The following is a 19,764-nucleotide window of genomic DNA, read 5'->3' as shown; positions in this document are numbered from 1 at the left end:
ATGGGCAATAATAACTTTTAATTTGTAAAATAGCAGTCTCTAAGTCACTAAATTGTTCCAGGTCACGTCCACTTCCATTCAACAATCATTTCCTTCCGCCGTCCGTCATAGGGCAGTCACATGATTACGTGACGTCTGCGCAAATGGTCAATATTTACAAGCAAAATAAAAAAAATACCAAGTAGCTTACTGAAATTGCTGAAAGTGCATACAGCGCAAGAACAAGAACTCAAAGGAAACAAAACAAAAATATTGCAAACATATATATATATATATATATATATAAATATGGGAATTCACAGGTGTCGAACCGTGAGCATGTGGGAGTCAACTATACACCCAATTGGTGTTCCATAATTATGTCATCATGTTTTTCACCCTCTTCTTGTGGGGTTCAAACAACAACCCAATGTTGTCCTTTCACTTTGCCGTTCGCTTCCTGCCCAAGAGCACACTTGTGTATACGGGTAATTAATTTTAATTGCTAAGGCTGGTAGCATATGACTATTATACTGATTATTACCTACAATGGGAGGAGCACTCTTCTTGTCTTTCCCTTGACTACCACCTCCCCCATCCTACCCTTCGCTTTCACACACACACATGAACATAGCCATGTTGTTGTCTCTTTATCTTGTGATTTGTGCGTGTTGCAGAATAATTTGAACATTCCCTCATACTGTTGACGCAGAATGCTCAAAGTTGTGATTAGCCAGTCCATGATCAGTTGGACAAGGGTTTGTTACATAAAGAACATCTCTTCACCATTTTCATTCTTGCTAGTCTTGTTTTTAGCACCTGATGTACAGTATCAAACTCAATTTGGTTATACACATAGAGTTATGTATGATATCTCACAGATTGATTCTGCCAAATTCAATTAATCTGCTGAATTTCATTTCTGAAGGAAAGGTTTGTGGATTCCCTTTCTTTATCCACAAATGTAGCCACAGAAATTGCCCAGGGCCCAAGCCATTGCTGAAATCCCTCCAGAACACAACAATATGGTATAATTTGACTCTCATTCAAGATTATCAGCCATAGTGAAGTACAGCACCACTTTTTGATTCTACAGTACCATGTGACTGTTAGAATAAAGCATGTTCTGTTGGACAGTATCAGTAACCTTGTTACTGTTTAGAATTGTGTCTAATGCATGAACAACCCTTTGCACATTAAAATGTGACAGTTTGTTTCAAAACAAGCTCATACAACACAGGTAAAACAAAACATTGTGTTTTGAACATACAATCACTGGATTAGCTTTGACACATATCAGTGAGCTGGGTGTGAATCTTAGAGCATTTGGAAAGTATGTGCAAATATTGGCCATAGTCAATACCACCACATTAAATGTCCTGAACAAGATAGAAACCACAAGGAAAACAACTGTTGACAACGATTTTGAGAGCTTTTAGTGATATCGCGAGTGATGTCAAGAGATAAATAATCACTGTACATCACAGTAGTAGTGTAAATACACTGTACTTCTATCTTCCAATTGCAGATACAATGTGTTTTATCTGAGATCTGGGTGGAGGTAAAGAGGCCTACATTCTAAGGGCAATAATGTCATTTGATTTGTTAAATTGTTCATGTGTACCGTATGTGTCAGTTTCTTGTATTTTTGGTTTCCAGGCAGTGGAGGAATTGCTGGAATCCTTGGATTTGGAGAAAAGCAACTACCATATGGGACTAAGCCGGGTGAGTGGAGGACATACTGTTTTTATTAAAATTACATATTTGCTTACCGGTAAAGTGTTTCCGTTCTAGTGTAGAAATTGGTTAGACCCTTACAAAACTTGATGATGCTTAGATTTCACAATGAATTTGAGCAAAATATACTGTGGACTGTAGACAGTATTATTAAGTGAATACAATAAAATATTCAGTTGCAAATTATTTGCTTGCAATAACTACATGATGCCTGTGACCTACATTAAGTACGGTGATTGACTTGCCCTGGGTGAACTCCTTTGTCTTTTTGTCTTTTGTGTTTGGGTCATTATCGGGCTGCGTGATGAAGGATGTCCCAATCTGTTTGGTTTTATCTTTCTTTAAATTGAAAAAGAACATAGCCGTCAGTAGGAGGGCGGGGGGCACGTTGGAAAATTGCATTATTTACGCAATCATAGTTACATATAGTATAGTATAGTTTGAGCTGTGTGCCCATGACGATGCTCAGCTACTGTCTTAAGGTTTTTTTGTTTTACGCTTCCTCCTTTTTAGTTGAATTATTGGACAAATTATGATCATTGTCATTTTCAAAATATTTAGATATTTAGATTAATCAAACCCCTCCGACTGACCACGTCACAAGTTGCGGGGCCGGGATGTGGAGGGCGGGGTCCCACACGGATGCACAAACAGGGCCTGCAAGCAGTCTTCAACTGCCCACGTCACCAAGTCACGTGATCTTGCATTTTGTCTGTATAAACGCATTATGCGCGCCAGTTTCATCGTTCCGAGCCCCCCCAAGTCAATTTGCTTCCACGAAAGTCAAGCACGGCGTGCGCTCCTGACTCCCCTGATTTCAATGCAAATGATGGAGGCCACAACGATTGGCCGGGTCTTGGCTATATTCCGTCCAATAATGGCGCGCCATAGCGCAAACACCCCTTTTGAACTGCACCCGTCTACGAAAATGCCAAAAGAAAGAAAACTCCGCCCATGTGCAAAGTTAGACTGCACTTTGCGCTAGACTTGGCTGGGAACGAAAATATGACCCATTATGTTTTGTGATGCTGTGAAATTTTTGTGACATTGACTTCCTTAACCTTAACAATGTGCTGTTACTTCCCTTGCTTGCTTTGCAGTGGTTGAGAAATGCAGTTTAAAATTTTGAATTCTTGAAAATTGCTATAATAGTGACTAAAACATCTCAAAACAAAATTTAACATGTGTTTAAGTTAGGGACTTGGTGTAATTAATGTGTCTTTTTCTGCTTTCCTTGCTCAGGTTTTCTTCAGAGCAGGGACTCTGTCAAGGCTGGAGGAGCAACGGGTTGTTCAGACCAGAAGAAATATCTCTCTGTTCCAGGGTGCGTGCAGGGGATATTTGGCCAGGCAAGCTTTCAAAAAGAGAAAGGTAAGACTTCTACACATTTGAGGAAAGGTTAACGCTTAAGCCCCTATCCCGCTGAGCTGCAAATGTTGCGTTTCGACAGGGTTTGGAATATGTGCATTTTGTTGTTTTTGTCATTTTAATTAGTCGTTGTTGTCAAAGACATTGTGAATCCATCATTTTGCATTTGCTCATAACACCGTCATAAGACGTGTCTGCAAAGTTCTTTCCAAGGTCCCATTCATAAATTCACTCTGACGCCCATATACTACGGTAAGAGTGCGTGCTTATGTTCAGGCAGAGCAGGCTCCGTTTGGAGCAGCACACGCAAATCATATTTCTATAACAAAAATCTAGGTTGGAGATAACATATTTTTTAGTCCGTATTTCATGTTTTAAATGCGCTCAATGTGCCACTCACTGTGGGCAGCATGGACAGTCAAGCAGATGAAATTCCTCCTCCTTCTTTTCCTTTCGGCTTTTCCTTTCAGGGGTCGCCACAGCGAATCAGTTACCTCCATCTAACCCTGTCCTCTGCATCCTCTGCTCTCACGCTAACTACCTTCATGTCCTCTTTACCTACATCCATAAACCTCCTCTTTGGTCTTCCTCTAGACCTCCTGCTTGGCACTTATAAACTCAGCATCCTTCTACCAATATACTCACTATCTCTCCTCTGGACATGTCCAAACCATCTAAGTCTGGCCTCTCTGACTTTACCTCCAAAGCCTCTAAACATGTGCTGTCCCTCTGATGTACTAATTCTTGATTCTATCCATTCTGGCCATTCCCAAAGAGAACCTCAGCATCTTCATCTCTGCCACCTTCAGTTCTGCCTCCTGTCTTTTCCTCAGTGAGACTGTCTCCAGACCAAACAACATCGCTCGTCTCACCACAGTTTTATACATTTTTCTTTTCATTTAAGATTAATCTCTTCTATCACACCTGACACTTTTCTCCACCCGTTCCAGCCTGCCTGCACACGCTTCTTCACTTCTTTTCCACACTCTCCATTGCTCTGGACTGTTGACCCTAAATACTTAAGCTCTTCCACCTTCTTGGTTTCTTCTCCATGTAACCTCACTCTTCCACTTTCCCTCCCATTCACACACAGATACTCCGTCTTTCTACGACTAACCTTCTTTCCCCTCGTTTCCAGGGCAAACCTCCGTGCCTCTCGCTTCTCCTCCACCTGTTCTCTGCTCTCACTACAGATCACAATGTCATCTGCAAACATCATAGTCCATGGAGATTCCTGTCTAACCTCGTCTGTCATCCTGTCTATTACCATAGCAAACAAGAAGGTGCTCAGAGCTGATCCCTGATGTAGTCCCACTTCCACTTTGAACTCCTCCGTCACACCTACTGCACACAAAGACACAATGCTTCAACTACTCTTTTCTATAGCTTTATTGTGTGGCTCATCAGCTTTATTCCTCTTTATTTGCCACAACTCTGCACGTCTCCCTTGTTCTTAAAAATGGGCACCAGCACACTTCTCCTCCATTCCTCAGGCATCTTCTCACTATCTATCTAACATCCTGTTGAACAACCCAGTCAGAAATTCTACTGCTACCTCTCTTAGACACTTACATACCTCCACAGGTAAATTATCAGGACCAAGTGCCTTTCCACATCTTATCCTTTTCAATGCCCTTCTCACTTCATCCTTACTAATCTTTGCTACTTCCTGATCCACAAGTCACCTCTTCTATTCTTTGTTTGCTCTCATTTTCCTCATTCATCAACTCTTCAAAGTAATCTTTCCATCTTCCCATCACACTACTGGCATCTGTCAACACACTTCCATCCCTATCCTTTATTACCCTAACCTTTTGCACATCCTTCCCATCTCTGTCTCTTTGCCTTGCCAACCTATATAGATCAGTCTCTCCCTCCTTAATGTCCAACCGAGAATACAAGTCATCGTAAGCCCCTTGTTTGGCCTTTGCCACTTCTACTTTCACCTTACGCTGTATTTCCCTGTACTCCTGTCTACTTTCTTCAGTCCTCTCAGTGTCCCACTTCTTCTTAGCTAACCTCTTTTTCTGGATCCATTTCTGCACTTCCTCATTCCACGGCCAAGTCTCCTTATCTCCTTTCCTTCCAGATGACACACCAAGGACTGTCCTACCTGTCTCCCTGATCACATTTGCTGTAGTCCAGTCATCTGGAAGCAAGTCCTGACCATCCATAGTCTGTCTCAACTCTTTCGTGAAAGTCATACAACACTTTTCCTTTTTCTGCTTCCACCGTTTTTTCCTCCACTCTGCCTTTGCCGTCTTTGTCTTCCTCACCACCAGAATCATCCTACACACTACCATCCTATGCTGTCTGGCTACACTCTCACCTACCAATACTTTGCCGTTGCTGATCTCCTTCAGGTTACACCGTCTACACAAGATGTAGTCTACCTGTGTACTCCTACCTCCACTCTTGTAGGTCACCCTATGTTCCTGCCTCTTCTGGAAGAAAGTATTCACGACAGCCATTTTCCATTATTTTTGCAAAGTCAACCACCATCTGTCCTTTTGCATTACTCTCTTGGATACCAAACTTGCCCATCACCTCCTTATCACCATTTCCTGCACCGTGTCCATTAAAGTCTGCACCAATGACAACTCTCTCACTTCGAGGGATGCGCTGCATTATTTCATCAAGGTCCAACCAAAAGTTCTCCTTCTCCTCCAGCTCACATCCTACCTGTGGCGCATACACACTAACAACATTGATCATCACACCTTCGATTCCTAGCTTCAGGCCCATCACTCTATCTGACACTTTTTTTACCTCCAGAACGTTCCTAACAAACTGCTCCTTAACAATAACTCCTACTCCATTTCTCTTCCTATCTACACCATGATAGAACAACTTGAACCCTGCTCCTAAACTTCTAGCTTTGCTCCCTTTCCACCTGGTCTCCTGAACACACAGTATGTCCACCTTCCTCCTCTATATCATGTCAACCAGGTCTCTAACTTTTCCTGTCATAGTTCCAACATTCAAAGTCCCTACTCTGTCCTAGACTCTTGGTGTTCCTCTTTTCTTTCTTCCTACGAACACACCTTCCTTCTCTCTTTTTTCGACCAAAAGTAGTCCAGTTTCCACCGGCACCATGTAGGTCAACAGCACTGATGCCGGTCATTGTTAACTCAGGCCTACACCGAACCGGTTTGGAAGTCATATATTGATTCGGCCAAAGTTTTACGTCTGATGCCCTTCCTGACACAACCCTCTGTATTTATCCGAGCTTGGGACTGACACAAGAAGACACTGGCTTGTAACCCCTTGCGGCTACATTAAGCCAATGGAATTCCTCCAAAACGCAATAAGATGTTGTGGCCCGGGCAGTAAGCTATATGAACATTAAATATCAACAGCATCCGACTCCCTGAAAGAAAGGTTTAAGCCGATAAAGTGTCAAAATGATGACATACCATGTACATATTGGACGTTTTTTGTGCAGTCCACGTCATCGCTGTGCACACATGGCCCTGTTCATTTTGGACTTATTTTCTGGTCTATTGTGCTATAAAAACGTGTTTAATGTCGTCAAGTTTTGCCATAATTTAAATAGCTCTCCTACCCATCTCTGGTTTCATAGTCTTCCTTTGAGAAAGAAAAAATATATTTATTGAGGAAGTGACTGGCGAACACAGCCGATCTGTGTTTGTGTGTGCAATTACGGTGGCATATGAATGAAAATCGTGACTGAACATAATTCGCAAATGATTGTATTCTGTTGTAGTATGTTTATGTTGAACACAACGTCCCAATTTCATTGGAATTGGGTTTACAAATACGTATGTTTCTCAATAAATTACACTAGGTTTAAAATCAGATGTCAAAGACAATACTTTAAGTATAAAAACAATTTTCCAATTTATTACATTTCCTTTTATATGTTTTTTCTCTCTCAATTCTCCCTCATACTTTACACCTTTTTACAGGGAAAGTATACGTATATGGGGTTAGAGAAAAGGTAGAAATTGAGGGGAAAAAACCTGCACAATGACACAAAATGTGAACCTCCTTTGAGGAATACACAGAGCAGATCCTGACAACTTTTTGTTCCTTCAGATAGTAGTCTTCTCTCTCGCTCCACTCTATCTCATTGCCATTGCAAGAGTTGAGAGTGGTGGAGCATGGCGAGTTGTGCTGCCATCTAGCCAACACTAAGCCAAATTAAATAGTTGCCCATAGACAACCCCCCACCACACTTTCGCTGCCACCCCATCACTTTCAGTTTTGTATCAAAGTTGCATATGTAGCTTCCTTTCTGGAGTCAGGTATGAAGGAGAGGTAGAGGCCCCAATGAGGATGAGCGGTATTGGGGTGGATGGAAAGAATGGGACCGGAATTATTTTGTTGCGACTCTTATGTCTGGTATTGTTGAACGTGCTGAAAAGTCTGTAGTGATGGCTCTCATTCAGTCTTGTTTTGTTCTTGTCTTCTAATGAAAACTTTCAATCTGTATGCTTTCTGTCTGACAGATCCAGGATTTAGCCATTCGTTGTATCCAGAAGAACATAAAGAAGAATCGTGGGGTGAAAGGTTGGCCATGGTGGAAGCTTTTCACTACCGTCAGACCTTTAATTGAGGTGCAACTCACCGAGGAACAAATCCGTGGCAAGGATGTAAGCATAAAACGCATACCATCAGGTGGTTTCCGCTTTCCTTGGATTTCTTTTTGCAAAGAAATGAATAATCAATTATTAGTTCAATTTTTTAATGAGTCAAGTATTGAGATTAATTTTCTATCATGCATCTTAATGCCATTTACTTTCTAGGAAGAGATCCTCCAGCTGAAGCAGAAGCTGGAGAAGGTAGAGAAAGAAAGGAATGAACTGAGACTCAACAGTGATCGTCTTGAGAGCAGGGTAAGCTTTATAAACAACCGTCCATCCATCCATTCATTTTCCGAACTGCTTATCGCTGTATAAACAATTACAATTGATTAATTGCAATTGGTAAGTATTTTTAACAAACAATGTGTGGTATAGATGCTTACCAATATACCAAACGTGAGAAAAAGTGTACTTCTTGTAATTTATTCATAAATAAGTCATAATTATTTACCTATTTATTTCACATGATTGTTGAATACTCATCAGATTTCTACAAAATAATGTGACCACACAGAAATCTTGTTCCATAGTTTTCAGTGGGCTTATCACAACAGTAAGCAAGAACAAAAGAAGCTGTGACATCATGTTTGTGTTTTGCATGCTACTAGTGTTTAGTAAATATTTAGAAAAACTTGACTCCACTAAAGTAAAGATGGAATTTTCAATTACAATGTTCCCTCACTTTTCGCGGGTGTTAAATTCCACTCCTAATCTCCAAAAAAAAACACAAAATATCGAGGTCCAACCCAAGATAAAACCTGTAATGTATGAATTTTGGAACCGTGAAGTAGCAAGGGATCACTGTATAGTATAAAGAAACAAAAGCAAAACCGTGCTGAGGAGGGCTGGGGGCTGCTGCTGCTACTGCTGCCTGTCTCTGCCTTTGTGCTTGCAGCCATGCTGCAGGAGACGGGAGCGGGAATGGGGCAGGGGAGCATGACGCGCCATTTCTTGACTAGCTGTTTGGAATTTTCTTTTTTGAAAGGGAAAGTCAATTAATTTTTTTAAGTATATATTTTTTACAATAATATGTTCAATTCGGCACCACTAGTCTAAACACAATATTTTGATTAATATTGCCATTTGTGGAATATGAATTAATTGGAAAAATTCACAGTTTTTAATCCATTTCAGGTGGCTGCCATTTTGTTAATTGCTGTCAAATGAAAATGACATCACAGTGTCTAAGGACTCAGCTTGCGAACGTTACATGACCAAACCCAGGAAACAGTTTATCCGTGATTGGTCGTTATTTGAGCCCTTAGATGTGTGATGTCATTTTCAATGTGCTGTAGCTTCGACGGTTCGTCAAAATATGCCCTTACGCTAAAGTGGTCCATGGTGCAATAAAAGATTTTACAGCGGACTGTTGCCCAAGAGAGCTGTGTAAGCAAGTTAGCTGATCTCTGTCAAACTGCAAGTCAGAGGTGGGCAATTAATTTTTCTAACGGGCCATGCAACCTGTGTTAAATATTATTTTAATGTATTTTTATAAAACAGTAAACTGTATTGTTTTAATAAGCTGCCATTGAGTAGCCGTGGTATATGTTGTAATTCGGAATTGTTGTTGTAGTTGTACCCATCTCCTGACTAATACCTTTGAACAGTGAGCTCTCTCTGATGGTCTGGAAGCTCTCTGTGGACCATGGCTTGTTTTGTAAGATCTCTGTTTTTGTAATATCACAAAAACCACACTTTTGAACAGGGTTGTGTTGGGTTTTGTAGCTAAAACTAGGTAATAAATGTACACTATAGAACCATGCTGCGATTGGCTGGCAACCAGTTCAGGGTGTACCCCGCCTACTGCCCGAAGCCAGCTGCGATAGGCTCCAGCACCCTGCGGCCCTTGTGTGTATAAGCGGTTCTGAAAACGAGTTGATGGATAAAGAACCACGGGGGTGTGGTTTCTTGGATTCATGATAATATAAAGTGAATTTGCGCAATTATTGTTGTGCGTCTGTGTGCGTGCGCGTGTGTGTATATGTGATCAGATCACTGAGCTGTCATCAGAGTTGACTGATGAGCGGAATACAGGAGAGTCGGCTTCCCAACTACTGGAGACTGAAACATCTGAAAGACTCCGTCTTGAGAAGGACATGCAGGACCTGCAGGTACACACACACACACACACACAGGTACATTTGTGCTTGTAAGTTTATATACCGTAGGTATGAGTACAACTTTACATGTGCAGAAGCTAAATGCGCTTAGTGACACAGAAATGCTATGAATCGTCTACTCATCCCCACTTCAAAATCTGAATAAATCAAAACAATTGCCACAGTATTTTGGATTTTACAGGCATTAAGCTTTTTTCTCGCCATGCATACATATGCACATCTATTTGTACGACACACAGATGTAGAATAGCATATTTATTTATTTACATTTGTGAAGCTAGCAAATGTTGACTTCTCGTCGTACAAGGTCGCAATGTTTGCTAAACCTTCACCAACAGTTTTAATCTTTTTTATTGTTGCAAGGAAATTTTGAACATGTTTAAAACCATTAAAACGTTCATTCATTTATAATGCTCATCCTCATAAGAGTATTTTGCTTTCCATTAGGTCCAGTTTGACAACATGAAGAAACAGATGGAATCTATGGAAATGGAAGTGATGGAGGCTCGCCTGATCAGGGCCTCTGAACTCAATGGAGTGTTGGATGATGACGAAACAGGTAAAAAAAAATTCCTTCCTACACAAGTGCAAACACCAAAAAATTAACCATAACTAACCTACGTATTGAGACTGCTGTTCATGTTTGTGTATGTTGGCGTGAACTTGTCAACTTAGGCGTCATTATTGAAAATCTCAATCGTCCGACCTGCTCAAGATTTTTAGCTGGCGTTGCTTTGAATAGTATGGGCATGTACAGCTACAATTTGATTTGTAGAGTCCTCTTTCTTGACGGGCAAACATTGGTTTAAGTTTGTTTTGTTTTATGAAAAACTAATATTCTGTTGATATTGGTATAATGTACCTCTAAATCATAGGTGTCAAACACAATGGCACAGTAGGGCAAAACTGGAAGCACATCACTGGCTTAACATTGAACACTGAAAGAAAAGGCTTTTGAATATGACTATAAATTTAAAAAGGCTAAAATAATCTAATATTAATCAACTTTTAATCAACCAGACTAAATACCCTAAAATCAAATGGAGAATAAACTTAAAAAGACCTAACACATTTTTTTTTCCATATAAGAATACACACACACACACACACACACACATATACGCGCATGTTCTTAGTACCTGTTGCTGCATGAAAGCCAGTTTTCTATCCCGATTCCCGCCTTTCCCTAAAACTAATAACCAGTTTTTGTTCCCAATACCCAGTTTTCCTTCCTGCTATCTGCTTTTCATTCTTGCTATCTGGAATTCATTCATTTTACTTTAATTATTACTAACAGGTAAAAATATACTTTTTTCCTCAATTATTCTTTGTTTATCATGTATACATTGATTCAATAAATTATGTAAAATTTGATTCATGATAACCTTTTGAGTGTTCTACAAAATGTAATAAAATAAAATACTTTGAATGTTTACAAAAGCTGCAACGTCTGTATTACAGGGATTTAAAAAAAAAAAAACGCAGTAATATGTTATATGAACAGGAAAAAACTTTTTCAAAATAAACATTTTCTGGAAAAAGATAGAAGTTGACTAGCTTTTTATCATGCTTTTTATATGTCACATAAGTATTGAAAACAGAACTAAGAAATTCCAATAAAAAAAAGAAGAAACAGAAAGAAAAATATAGGCCTACACACATTTTGAGGAGTTGAATGTGTGTATTATCCCATATAGAAATGAAAAAGACAGAATTGTACAAGCAAATAGTATGCAGAATGCACATTTTGAAATTCTGTGTTTGGGTCCTCCACTTTAAAATTACATTTGGAATGAGAAAATAAATGAAACTTTCTCAAGTGTGAACTATATATGTGCTAACATGACAGGGGGAGAGTGGAGGCTAAAGTATGAAAGAGCCATCAGAGAAATTGAATTTACCAAGAAGCGACTGCACCAGGAGTTTGATGACAAGCTGGAAGTAGAGCAGCAAAACAAACGACAGCTGGAGAGGAGGGTAAGAGAATAATTGCATTATGCATCCATTGGCAGACATGTTGAAAAGTAATCTATTCTAATAATTTCAGTCTGACCAATTTACATTGTAAGAAAAAGTATGTGAACCCTCTGGAATTACCCAGATTTCTGCATGAATTAGTCATAATATGCAAACTGATCTTAATCTAAATCATAGCAATCAACAACCGCAATCTGCTGAAACTAATACCTCACAAACAGGTATGATTTCATGTTTTTTTATTGGACACAGCATGTAAACATCCATAATGGACGATGTAAAAATTAATTGAAACCCGAGGCTAAGGATTGCTACAAGCGCCAGTCGGAGTTGGGAGTCAACCAAACTACAGTCTAATCAATGTTATGAGATTTGAGGTAGTTTATTAAAACTGCTCTGCCCTATAAAAAAAAAACACCCAGCAAGTTTTGAGTTTTCTCATTTTAAGAAGCATTGCAGTGTGAAGCCTCACACTAAATAGCTTCATGTGGTATTCGTTTAAGAAAACGGTGTTCGTCTATTGTTGTCATTTGGGTGGAATATTATATGGTATTTTATCTAAAATGTATGTAGAACCCCAAATAATGCCAAAGGTTTAACATTAGGGGTGAGAATATATCTGTACCTCACGATTCGATTCCGATTCTGAGGCCCACGATTCGATTAAATTCTGATTCAGAGACCTACGATTTCATTCCTTTCGTTCCTGCTGACCTTCAAACCTGACAGAAATCTGTTGGGAGGAGTAGAGAGGAGACATTGAACCAAGCCGTGAAACATTATGGTGTCACCGTGCCCTGTGGCAGTTTTGCAAGTTTTACTGCACTGAGACATGGCACAATGTGTATAAAATATATATATATATATATATATATATATATATATATATGTATACAGTATATATATATATATATGTATACAGTATATATATATATATATATATATATATATATATATGTATACAGTATATATATATATATATATATTTTTTTTTTTGCAAGCACAAACTTAAAACCTCATAGTGCAACTTAGTGATAATCATTTAAGTGTGTGCCCTAATCAGGATGAATGAAGTGGGTAAGGCAAGAATGGTCACTTTTTTCTATTGGGTTTGTGTAGATCAGCGACCTGCAGGCCGATAACGAAGAATCACAACGAAATATCCAGCATCTAAAGAAAAAAGCACAGAGACTCACGGCCGAACTACAAGACACCAAACTTCACCTGGAGGGTCAACAGAGCCGCAACCATGATCTGGAGAAAAAGCAGAGGAAGTTAGTATATGTCCAATCCAAGCACAACAAAACACACTCTCACACGCTGTCAAACCTAATCTCACTCTCTCTTTTTTTGCCACATATTGTAAAGGCCAGCAGAGCAGCAACATGCTGTGTAATGTTTCAAATCTGTGTTGTTTGCGTTTGTGTTCAGGTTTGACAGTGAGCTCAGTGCAGCTCAGGATGAGGTGCAGAGGGAAAAGACCTTCAGAGAGAGACTTGCCCGAGAGAAAGACTTACTGACCGGAGAGGCCTTCAGTCTCAGACAACAGGTTGAGGTACTGTATGTACAGTATATACTTGCTCCATTTGCAAAATCTTCTTTATAGTATGCTTTGTATTGGATCTGTATATTCACTGACTCTCAGCAGACACTTTGCCAGAATTGTTGCTGCAGAAACAACCCCCTCCAAAAGTACTGAACCAATAAAGCAAATTTCTTAATTTTAGCTAAAGAATGAAAACATTTGGATTGGTTAAAAGTGAATATAAGACAATATATGATCATTTTAGTTTTACTTGACTGGTTTGACATGTTTGCTTGCTAGGTGGAGACTTAAATACAGAAGAGTAAGGAAAAAAAGGGTTGGCAGGATTCTGACTTTATTCTCACTTAATTCTCAGAATTCTGACTTTAAAGTCAGAATGCTCACTTAATTTTCAGAATTCTGACTTTAAAGTGGGAATCTTAAATTCTGACTTTAAAGTGGGAATCTTAAATTCTGACATTCTGACTTCCCCCCACAATTCATAGCTCTATGTCACAGTCAGAATTATGAGATTTAAGGGAGAATTCTCTCTTTAAAGTCAGAATTCTGGAGATCAAAGTGATAAAGTGAGAATTCTGAGATTAAAGTCAGAATTCTGAGAATAAAGTGAGAATCCTACCAACCCTTTTTTTTCTCTTCACTGGCCCTAATCCTCTTCTATACTTAAAATGTAACAACATAACATCCCTAATTTTTGTTATAGCTATCCTCATGTAGTATGTTTTACTAAATCTGTGCCATGCTGGAAGATCTTGAAAAATAATCTGGGCACTGTATTAAAAATACTTGATTTTGACGATGGAAAACTTGTAGGAATCTTGTCCACAATTATTTGTTTGTGGGCCTTCCTTTCTTTTGTACTGTATGCTCATGCTAACCTGCTTGGGATTCTTTTTTTTTTTTTTTTTATTCTGTTTGGTTCTACAGGACAAAGATCTGGAAGTGTGTGCAATTAATCTTAAATTGGACCAACTCGAGACTGAGCTGCAGGATCTCAACTCCCAAGAGTCCAAGGATGAAGCATCATTAGCCAAGGTCTTTTTGCTCTCTGACTTTGAAACATAAATGTACTGCCATATATACAGATGTGTCATATCTTTGGCTCTGAAATACAAAAAAGTAGTTGTATACCATGATATTACAAAATTTACATTTTGTTTGAAGTAAATGTTTAATATTTTTATGATTAATTCAGATGAGAAAGCAGCTTCGCGACATGGAGGCAAAGTTGAAGGACCAGGAGGAGGAGCTTGATGAGCAAGCAGGAACCATCCAGATGTTGGAACAGGTACAGTACAGACCAACAAAGCAATTATTAATTAGGAATTAGAGAAGCACATTCAATCACATTTTGGCACGTAGACAAACAGATGTCTCCTGAGATAAAAATATTTCTCCTATGTAGACTTCAACTGCCTTGAGCTGGTTGAAAAAATGTTGCTGTAAGCGCTACATTGTAAAATTTCTAAGTAAATCTGCAAATTCAATACAAATGCACAAGCTATCCTGAACGTCTCTTTCTTAATAGCTAAATCCAAGTAAAGATTCGTTGATCTCTCATCTTCAACACAACAAACTACAAACGACAGATTAATCAATCATTAAGCTGATTGTTACTTGCAGCGCTCCTTTAAATGATGGTGTGTACTGACTCTTATTTAACATGAGTGTCAATGTTGTTGTTCAATTGAATAACCTTCACATGCCACACCGCAAGGGGGCAGTGCTACTTCTTTTATGCTAATGCGGCTCTGGGGGAAGAGCGGTTGTTGGACTGGTGGTGTAACAGTGGCGGGAGCGAAGTGGAGCGAAATAAAGTGGTCTGAACTTGAAACAAGGGTGGAGTTCTTATTCCATCTAACATTGGTATCAAAGGATGGTTAGCAACTACAGAGTCCCGCCACCATTTGAAGAAGGAAAACCCTACGAAAGCTGGAAAAATGCGGTCGGAATTTGGACAAGAGTCACCGACTTGGAGAAGAAAAAGCAAGCCTTCGCGGTGGCTTTGGCGCTATCAGGTAAGGGTGCGAGAGACAGCAATGGAAATTCCAGCAGACGCACTAAATGATGACACGGGAATGAACACTCTATTTGCGAAACTTCCTAAAAGAAGAAAAGGACAGAATATATGAGGTTTACTCCTATTTTGACCGGATTATGAAAGACGTGAATATGTCCATGGCGGACTATATAATTGAGTTTGAACAACGATTTTCACGAATGCAGAAATACAACAAATACCCGATGCTGTTTTAGCTTTTAAGCTGTTGGACACAGCGTGTTTGGAGATGACAGACAGGCAGCTCGCTTTAACTCTTTGACTGCCAAGCGTTTTCAGAAAAGGGATGCTGTGGGTGCTAGCTGATTTAAGCATTTTGACTGATCTTTCAAGATCCACAGAACATTTTGTGTTTGGACTATGGGAACACACATACTACCAAATGAAAGATTGAACTCTCATCTTTCATCAGAGAAAAAAGTTTGTTTCTACCTTATTCCGTTTTTCAGTAATCAACAATAGAAAATGGTTAGTTTCACCCAAATGCTCTGTTTTGAAACAAAATACGGAGAAATCAAGCTTTTTGTGAAACGATATTATTTCATGCACTCTAGTGAATTTGACACCCTTTTTTTCCATGAATGATGCCACAAACACCTAAACAGTGCTTTACTTCTGAAAAACACTACCACCAACAATGAAAGTGTTTTTTGATAGCAAAATACGTTTATTAACATTCAACAGTATAACAATTTGGCAAACTATTTACAAATGTGTGCAACTGTGGTACTATTTACAATTGTGTGGATGTTTCAACTACAGTTTTTCTTTTTGTGTAACACTCCCCTGCGTGCACGGAAACGCAGCAGGATTTGCACAACAGATTAGTTTCACTGCGATTGCCCCTTCGCGTGCAGATGCTACACTTTCTTGCCGCCCTTTTTTTCCCGGGAATAGCAAGTATATACTGCAGTGTGTGTTTGGCCATGTTGCCATCAAGTCTACTTTCAGGATCATGATATGGTGGTATTACGTCTGGCTTCCTCATGTCCTTCAGTTCCTATACCGGGTGGTAGATATTCTCATCCATCTTATCCACTCCATTCATGGTGGTATCGTAGTCCAGAACCAGTGTCTTCTCCGTGATCAGACTGTGCCCACTCCTCCGATGAATATGCATTGGACTCTGGGATACTCTTCGTCGTCCGATTGAACGTCCGCCTGTGCAGAAGTGCTCGGTTGTGCACCACGTTTTCCGGCTAGCGATGCTAACGCCGGAAAACGCAGTTCGGGGCCTGTGGGCCGCCAGGGTGCCCCGTGGTCCCCTCTCCCCTCCCCCTTCCTTCCCCTTGCTGCCTCTCCCCGCCCGTCCTCCGCCTCCCTGTCCCTTCTCCCTCATCACCCTTCCTCCTCCTCTCCCCCTCTCTCTGCGGCCCTGCCGCTGCCTCCTGCCCTTCTCGTCGTCTCCTCCCCCGTCCCTTCCCCCTCCCCTATCCACCTTCCTCCCCCTCCCCTGGGCCAGGGGCTCCATCCGTGGCCCGGGTCTCGGCGCTCCGGGGGCCTTTTGGTGTTGTGCCTGCCCCGCTCCGGTGGACCTCCTGGCACCTCGGGCGGGCCCAGTATGCGGGGGGCGAGCCCTATCGCTATATGCTTGTGTGGGGGGGGGGGGGGTGCTTTGGGCTGGTGGGGTTCCTGGCGGGCCTGCAGTGCCCCGTCCTGCTGCGTTGGGTTGGGGGCGCGGGCCGCGTTGGGGTGGGGGGGCGCTCCTGCTCCTGGGTTTGCTCTCCGGCCGGTGGCCCCTGCGGGGCCCGGGGGTCGTCCTTTTGCGCTGCCACGGCCTGGGGGGCCCTGAGGTGTTGCGCTTGCTCTGTCCTGGCGGGGGTCGACGGCTCACCTCTTTGGTGGAGATTTTCATGCATGCCAGATCCACCACACCAGCATCGAAACTCAGACACAATCTTTCTCAGGTCATTGAATCGGTAGAGGCTTGTGTCTGTGGATCTCACTCTGCATCGTCTGTCCTTCCTTCCTTTCCTCAGTCTCTCCTTTGGTCTCTTGAGGTCTCCCTGATTTGTTGAAATTTAGATGTCTCTGGGGTTGGTGAAGGACTCTGGTTGGTGGCCTGGTGGGTGGTGTCTGGTTGGTGCTGGATTTCACTTTCCTTTCTTTTCTTTGGTCCTTTCTCAGGTTTCCTGATGGCCTCACGACTCTGGCTGGAAGTGTTCGGTTTAGGGGAACGGTATGGGATTTTTTTTATAGGTTTTAGGTGAACGAATGAATACACACACACTCGCACGCACGCACGCATGCACACACGACACGCACATACACATATTCACCCACATACAAAAAAAAATAAAATTAAATATATTAAAATTAAAAAAAAGGAGAGCAATGATGATGACATGTCAAATCGGTAAAATTACCGAATGAACAATACTGAGCTCTCCAGAAAAAAAGAGCATCGCTAGCCGGTGAGGCTTTATGACGTGATCATAGCCGCCGCGTCAACGCTTCCAACTTCGGCGTCAACCTCGTGGTCACCATCATCATCATCGTCGTCATCAATGTGCTCTTTAGCATTGGTCGATGCTTTTCGTCTTTGAAAAAAATGCTCAATCGTGAGCTGCTTGCAACCGGTCGCAATTTTCGCTTCCTCAGCCATTCTCCCCTCAACACTCTAGCTCCGCCTCACGTCTTCTACTGACGCCTACCCAATCTTGTCCAAAGAGAGTCATCGCTGCCATCTAGTGCCCAAAAATTATCAGTCATTATACTAACTAGATCTGCTTGATACTTTCAGCACAGCTGGCCAAGGCTTTCCTCCACCCGTTTCCCAAAAAAAAAAAAAAACATAGTGAACATTTTTTAACGTCTTTGACAGCCCTCCTTAGGATTTTACTAAACGTTATTAAACGCTTTTGGCAGTCTTAACAGCATGCAGTGACTTAACATTTACTAACATGAAGTCGGCGCTGAAGAGGATATTTGGCGGAAATGCGAGTGCTGTAACCGAAGGTATCAGCCAGGAAATGGTATATGCTGCGGAGCAGCAATGGGAAAAAAACAAGGCCTGGCAAAGGTCCCCTCGACAGAAAACTCCACAAAATGGTACAAATCAACTTGACAAGTCATGATGTTCATGACAGAATGTTTTGGCTCAGCAATCATAGACACTGCTTGCACTAAGACAGTGTGTGGACAACAGTGGCTTGAACACTACAGCACAGTATTAGGAAAGAAAAGTGCTAGTACTATGAGAGAGAGTGAAAAACAAAGTTGCAGGCCATTTAAGTTTGGCGATGGAAAAGTGGTCTACTCAGTGAAAAGTGTGAACATACCGGCTAAAATTGGGCACACAAAGTGTAACATAGAAGCTGAAGTTGTACCTGTTGACATCTCACTGCTCTTAATCAAGACATCCCTAAAAAGAGCAGGAACAGTTTTGAACATGGAGCGTGACAGTGCAGTAATGTTCAAGCAGCCTGTCAAACTGGACTTCACTAGTTCTGGACATTATTGTGTAAGCATTGTGGACAGTGACAAGAAATGGTGATACGGAGCACATGCCAGCTACTGAGGAAGAAATACTCACAATAACAGATACAATGAAAAGAGATGAGAAGATGAGAGTTTTAGAGAAACTTCACAAATAATTTGGACATGACTCTGCAGACAAGCTAGAAAGACTTGAGCAGTTCCGGCCACAAGGACACTGGATGTGTCGACCTGCTACAGAAGGTAGTAAGTCAATGTGAAGTGTGTCAAAAATATTGTAGAGTTAAACCTAAACCTGCTCTGGGATTACCACGTGCTTCAATGTATAATGAAACTGTTGCTGTGGACTTGCATGAGCTCGAGCCAGGAGTGTGGTACCTACATATTATTGATCAGTTCACTCGTTTTAGTGCAGGGAGTGTGCTTAGTACAAAAAGGTCTTCTGAGATAGTCAAACATTTTATTCACGACTGGATCAGTGTGCACAGCCCACTTAAAAAACTGTTTAGTGATAATAGTGGGGAGTTCAACAATGAAGAAGTGAGAGACATGGCTGAGAATTTTAACATGGAGGTAAAAACAACAGCTGCCTACAGTTCTTGGAGTAACGGGCTTTTAGAACGACACAATCTGACCCTAATTGAGATAGTAATGAAAGTGAAAACAAGTACTGGATACAACTGGAGCACTGCTATGGACTGGGCTTTGATGGCAAAGAACTGCATGCAAAGTGTTCATGGCTAATGTCCACATCAGATGGTATTTGAACATAATCCCAATCTACCTTCTGTGTTGATTGACCAAGCACCTGCTCTAGAAGGTACCACAAAAAGTGAATGGGTCACCAAGCTTATTTCAGCTCTGCACGTAGCAAGAAAGGCTTTTACTGAAGCAGAATGTTCAGAGAGAATACAAAGAGCACTAAAGAAATAG

The 19,764-nt window shown here is 41.0% G+C and overlaps 1 protein-coding gene across 9 annotated transcripts in view; it reads left to right on the top strand.

Moving 5' to 3' along the window:
- The window catches only part of myo18ab (myosin XVIIIA b), a 121,113-nt gene that overhangs the window by 77,354 nt on the left and 23,995 nt on the right, over window positions 1-19,764 (top strand). For all 9 annotated transcript variants that reach the window (XM_077565381.1, XM_077565377.1, XM_077565384.1 and 6 more), the window contains 11 exons: window positions 1,639-1,704; window positions 2,959-3,087; window positions 7,557-7,700; window positions 7,854-7,943; window positions 9,683-9,802; window positions 10,259-10,370; window positions 11,661-11,788; window positions 12,908-13,062; window positions 13,220-13,343; window positions 14,262-14,369; window positions 14,530-14,622. In XM_077565381.1, coding sequence (XP_077421507.1) covers window positions 1,639-1,704; window positions 2,959-3,087; window positions 7,557-7,700; window positions 7,854-7,943; window positions 9,683-9,802; window positions 10,259-10,370; window positions 11,661-11,788; window positions 12,908-13,062; window positions 13,220-13,343; window positions 14,262-14,369; window positions 14,530-14,622 — 1,269 coding nt within the window. The remainder of the gene's footprint in view (window positions 1-1,638; window positions 1,705-2,958; window positions 3,088-7,556; window positions 7,701-7,853; window positions 7,944-9,682; window positions 9,803-10,258; window positions 10,371-11,660; window positions 11,789-12,907; window positions 13,063-13,219; window positions 13,344-14,261; window positions 14,370-14,529; window positions 14,623-19,764) is intronic.

The sequence above is a fragment of the Vanacampus margaritifer genome, chromosome 5, assembly GCF_051991255.1.
Source record: "Vanacampus margaritifer isolate UIUO_Vmar chromosome 5, RoL_Vmar_1.0, whole genome shotgun sequence".
Classification (NCBI taxonomy): Eukaryota; Metazoa; Chordata; class Actinopteri; order Syngnathiformes; family Syngnathidae; genus Vanacampus; species Vanacampus margaritifer.
Note: the sequence above shows the minus strand (reverse complement) of the source record. Positions and strands in the feature narration are given on the sequence as shown.